Source organism: Polyodon spathula, unplaced genomic scaffold (assembly GCF_017654505.1).
Source record: "Polyodon spathula isolate WHYD16114869_AA unplaced genomic scaffold, ASM1765450v1 scaffolds_1665, whole genome shotgun sequence".
NCBI lineage: Eukaryota > Metazoa > Chordata > Actinopteri > Acipenseriformes > Polyodontidae > Polyodon > Polyodon spathula.
In genome coordinates this window covers 2,742-8,001 of record NW_024473141.1, presented here as the reverse complement: position 1 = coordinate 8,001, position 5,260 = coordinate 2,742, and the positions used below count along the sequence as shown (strand labels likewise).

Below are 5,260 nucleotides of genomic sequence, written 5' to 3'. Positions count from 1 at the left end.
GGCAAAGCAGGGCAGTGACGTCACAGGGGCAGGATACGTGTGCTCAGGAAATCCGTTCCCCTTGCACTTCCTGGGTCAGCTCTGCAGTGTCTTCGGAGTCGTGCTACTGGCTGAAAGCAGGTAGGTCAACAGGGGAAGCAGCTGACTGGTTACTGACAAGAAAGAAGCTAGGGAAGGGGTGGGGACAATTTCACTCTGCAGCTAACCAAGGAAGTGCAACACTAACTGAAAGCACGGCTTGCAAACAGAGATTTTTTTAACCAAGTGTAGCACCACATGTTTTAAAATGAAAACGCAGATTTACTATAACAAATTTCTTTCAAAACTGCACGTTTGAGATTCAGGGAATAGGCGTGCAGAGCAGGTGAGATTCAATCAGTATTAAAAAAAGAAAACAACAAAAACAAACCCTGGACTAGATTTACTCATTCATCACCTCTTGCACTTGAATTGGTAATTCTTTCCAGTCCAGTGCACTAGCATGCTTCATTTGTTCAAACAACTATTTCCTAATTGTTTAGGTTCTGAATAAAGAAACAAGCTGTCACTTTGGAGCAAAGCTGCCTGTGTTCTGATATAAACAGGAAATGCCTTCTTGCATGTTAACTCTGATAACCGTTTGACAGAACTCAAGAGAGCCAGCTGAATTATGAATAGGCGCGGTCAGGCTGCGCACATTAACTCAATGGCCTTTTCTGCTACCATTTGATCGCCCTGCTTAGCCAGTTTGTAGAGCTTTTTACAGCACTGTGGAATCACCTTGAATTGCATTGACCACCTATCCTTGGTTATCCAGATTACCTTACAATAGGCAGGAATGCTCTGGTGCTATAAAATGCTCTACAAATCCAGCGTTGCATGCAGTATTTAGTTTAATGCCAGTTCGGTATGTTTTGTTTAACAATTTTAGTATGATGATGCATGGCAGCAGCGGATATCATAAACACACTTAACTGGAGACAGAACAGGAGTGTTGGATATGATTGAAAAGAACACCTCGCCGGTCCCTGGCCCAGATGCACAGGAACCTTTCTCTTCAGCAAGACTGCCAGTTATAGCTGCTGCTGCTGGGTTTGTTTCGTGTGGATTACACCAGCGTCCACCTTCCGTCTAGGTTTGGGCGAGACCCCTGACCAAACTCACTCATTCAAACTGGTGAAGTAGGCAGTCCGTCCATCTGTCTGCACCAGCGGTCAGTTTTGACATTCAGAATAATAAGCGCCTTGGTAATTAAGACTTTAAAATGACCAGATTAACCAGCTTGTTATTGGTTAATCCTGCTTCCCTTCACAGGTGCTGCTCAGTGTTTTCAAATCCATGTTCTTATGTGCAGTAGCAATGCTAGCACTGCGGAACACCTTTCACTTCTTGTTTTGTACACCTTACAACGTGCAGAGATTTGAAAGACAACGCTATACAGATGCTTCCTGGTACCTCCTCGCTTCCTGTGCTGCTGTTCAAACTCGCTGCAACAAGCGGGCTACAATCAGGGCTGCAGGAAAGCTACCAGCATGCATCAGCAGCTCTGTCTTGACCAATCAGGGCAGTGGAAGCAAAGTCTGTCTGCTTGACTTAGTTTCTAATATTTAAATATAATAAATTAGGGACTACTGTCATGTTTTCTGAAAAAAGATCACAGAAAAAAACGCCCTTGCAAGAGGCTCTGCAGTGCCTGTGCGCCCCTGTACTTTATACCCATCTCTCCGCAACCCCATTCCCTGAGACTGCAATGTCCGTATTGGGTATTCACACACTAGGACAGCACTGACGTCAGTTCTTTCTTTACAGTGCTGTTGTCGAGTGAGGTGCCGTTTGTCTGAGCTCAGTTTAACACAAGGGCTCAGGATTCAAACAGGATTGTGATTAGTCTTGGGTGCAGCGCTGGATCGTCCTGCAATGTTTGCAAAATGTTTGGTAAAGTACTTTTACCATGTTTACCATTCTGTGCATAGAACATACAGCACAATTCTAAAGTTAACTACATTTGATTTATTGTATTTCCAGAGCACAATCTTCATTCTTGTAAGTTATACATTGTGTGGAGGGTCTCTTAACAAAACCTAAACTGCTTGAGATGACATTTCTTATAACAGGAGACTTATTAACTTACAGGACTTGGAACCTGTGGTGGCGTGAAAAAATAAAACAGCAACGTTGAGAGATGTTGAGACTCAAGTATGGGTTTTTACCTGCATTACACAAAACGTGGCAGAATTTTTTTTGAGGTGTCAGCTCGCGATCGCATTCTCTCTTCAGGTTGTAAAAGTCTTAAAGTGTGGAGAGAGGCAGCGCAGTGTGACTGACAGTCCAGTTTCCAGTCTCAGATCTTCACAACCTGAGCAGCAACACAGGGGCTCCTCCTCTCTCCCCCCTGCTCCAATGAGGCGCCCCGCTTGATTAAGAGGCGGCCATATGTCCCGCCCACCTGCCCTTTCGTCAGGCGCCCAGGGTTCATACAGACACAGCCAATCACGTCCTGAGGAAAGCAAAGGACAGCTTGTTATTGGTTAATCCTGCTTCCCTCAACAGGTGCTGATCAAGGTTTACAAATCCACGTTCTTGCCACCTGCATTTAAGAATGTGCCGTGGCGTGGCGGAGGGTTACCTTGATGAAGTAGCGCAGCTCCGAGGGAGTGATGAAGACGTCAGGGGTGACAGGAAGCTGTGCGTAGGACTGGAACTGCTCATAGTCAATATTCATCTCCTCCGCAGGGGGGTACAGGGGGTAGTAACTGGAAACACAAGAGTCCAGTTCTACACAGGGCTCCACATACTGGGGAAAACCTCCTCTTAAAGTGGTTTCAATATGTTCAAAATCAGCACTAGCCAATACACTGAGAACACTGTCCACACGTGTGGTTTGCTGCTGCTTGCAGATTTTGGCATTAAAAGGCATTCTGTGCATATTATACATAGTAGTAATATAGCTGCACTGAGAACTTAACTTTTCATTTCTCGTCATTGTCATTTCTTGTCATTTCTCTTCACAAAACCTACAAACAGGAGAGCTGCAGTCCAGCTCCGAGAGGCTTGGCGGCAGCTCATTAACTCGTCAGTGAACGGCTAACTGGGGCTTCAAATAAAAACCTTTAGTTCTACTTTATTTGGTTTTGGATTGCGTTTTTTCTTCCTGCCGGTTCTATGTGCAGAGTCTCTCTCCTGGGTTATGAGGAATGGGACCGCTTCTTTCTCACCTTCTTTGTGTCAAAATGTGTTTCAGAATCCGGCTGAATCGGTCCCCACCAGCAGCACTGTGATTGAAGAGATACAATTCATAAATACCAGCAACAACGACATTAATACACAATCACACAAATACTACGATTACCAATACTGTGGAACTGTGCAAACAGGCACATGGGGCTTACTCGGGTAGACAGTGCTTTCTGTAGAAATGCAGAGACTCCTTTGGTTTCATATATAAGTGCATGTGCTGTCTCGGAGTAGAAGGACAGGGCGAGTCACACAGACATTACCAAACACATTTATCAGTAGGATTGCATTTTATATTTTTAAAAGGTGCGACTAGACAACCTTTTCGTCTATTTTTCCATAAACTATTCGACTGTCAAATTAATTCAACCCCCTACTATAGAGCGTGCTTCAAATATCATTAAATATAGCCCAGGTGGCTATACTTCCCTTCTCCCAGTCCCAGCTATAGACTAGCTACCTAATTCAGCCAGATTCTAACTAAGATTAAACAAGACCATCAGTATCCCAGCAAGCGTGCTCTGTCCCCTCCCGGGCCCCATGAATCCCAGCGGCACAGAGCTCGAGGTAGACAATATCCAAGAGTGTAAGGATCCAGTGGCGCTGGAAGGGAGTGGGGAGGCTGCCAGCGCAGCGCTATCCTCTAACCAGAGCAGTGTCTGCTGGGATCAAGGGATGAATCATCATTTTGAGTTAACAAGCTGAAAGAACAAGGAATTTCTCTCTAGGATGGTGGGCTAGGCTGAAGATACCAGCTCCCAGAATTTGTGCCCAAAATGGGCAAACAGGACGGGAGCAAGAAGCGCCTTGGGGGGAGGGGGTTTAGATATGTTTGCAGAGGAAATTAAAATGAATCAGTTGGGGGTTAGGATTTTTGGAGGCTGGGCCTATAGCATAGGGAGTTAATTCACTCTTCCAGATAGTGCAGATAGCTAATTTTCTGTACAAAGTTTAAAAAAATATAAGAATATAGTGAAGAAACCAGCCCCTTTGGGAATGAAGTTTGTCCCGGTATCCGACTGGGGGAAGACAGAGGGAGTACGGAACTGAAAAAGTTGTCTCGTGGGAGCACACTCATCTCAATGACAGCGATGCGGGCCTGAAATGAATTAGACAAGTGTGACCAGCTGTCCAGATCTGATTTATTAAAATGAATGGATACAGTAGAGTGCAGAGAAAGGTAAACATGAACACCAACATACTTGAAGCGTCTGACTACTGGAATATCTGGAGGGAAGGGTACCCTCGTCAGACGTGGAGTTTAGAGGCATAAGAGTCAAATAAAACCGATTAATTTTGTATCCCGAGATTGAGCTGAAATTGTCAGATATTTAAAAAGGTGAGGGAGTGAGCAGGGAACATTTTCTATAAAGTAGTAATACATCATCTGCATATAATGTAACAGAGTGGAATGAACAGGAATAGGGTGCAGTGAGCTCTGGCCTGGATTCTGACGTGCTCTTATCCCCCGGAAGCATTTCAGCTGGCAGCTCCCTTCATCTACCGGAAGTGAAGAGCAGCTATTCCTGGAGGGCCTGATAACAGCAGAGAGGAGGAAGCCGTGCAGTAGGGATACGTGCACAACATTACTGAGGACATTCAGAGAGAACTGTCAGAACAGAAGCACTGCAATCGTTTACACTGCAGAACCACCTCCAGATCACACGGACCGGAAGTCAGAGGCCAATTCTGGATCACAAGGACTGGACGTCTGAGGCCGAATGGATGGCAGAGACTTGTGTTGTACCTTGTAGGCTGACAGTTCATTATATTAAAAAGTTAAACATTTAAAGGACTTTTGCAAAAACACGTTTTTTAAAACACAGGCGCACTGCAAAGGAAGTTTGACAGGAAAATGACTCCCTTGTCTGCCCCTGCAACACGAAAAAGAAAGCAGATCACTGCGAAGTGTGTGCACAGGTAACAATGTAAGAGGGTCATACAGACGTACAGGTTTCTCCTCAGATTCTGACAGACAGTCTCAATAACCAGTCTTCACAACCTTCTAATCAATAAGACACGCCCCCACCAGAACCAATTAGCAGCA

At 45.0% G+C, this 5,260-nt stretch overlaps 1 protein-coding gene across 1 annotated transcript; it reads right to left on the bottom strand.

The window, feature by feature from the left end:
- Positions 1 to 1,904: 1,904 nt before the first annotated feature.
- LOC121310014 (DNA polymerase alpha subunit B-like) lies at positions 1,905 to 4,856 on the bottom strand. Its single transcript, XM_041243194.1, has 4 exons — positions 3,369 to 4,856; positions 3,195 to 3,251; positions 2,606 to 2,732; positions 1,905 to 2,476 (listed from the first exon to the last, which is right to left on the bottom strand). The coding sequence occupies exons 1-4, from the start codon at positions 3,428 to 3,430 to the stop codon at positions 2,321 to 2,323; spliced, it is 402 nt and encodes a 133-aa protein (XP_041099128.1). The 5' UTR covers positions 3,431 to 4,856; the 3' UTR covers positions 1,905 to 2,320.
- Between the last annotated feature and the right edge of the window lie 404 nt (positions 4,857 to 5,260).

Coding starts and splice junctions, on each gene's coding strand:
- LOC121310014 (XM_041243194.1), bottom strand. CDS start 3,430: ATGCACTTATATATGAAACCAAAGGAGTCTCTGCATTTCTACAGAAAG. Junction 3,252..3,368: donor AGAAAGCACTGTCTACCCGA/GTAAGCCCCATG, acceptor CTTCAATCACAG/TGCTGCTGGTGGGGACCGAT. Junction 2,733..3,194: donor CACATTTTGACACAAAGAAG/GTGAGAAAGAAG, acceptor TTGTGTTTCCAG/TTACTACCCCCTGTACCCCC.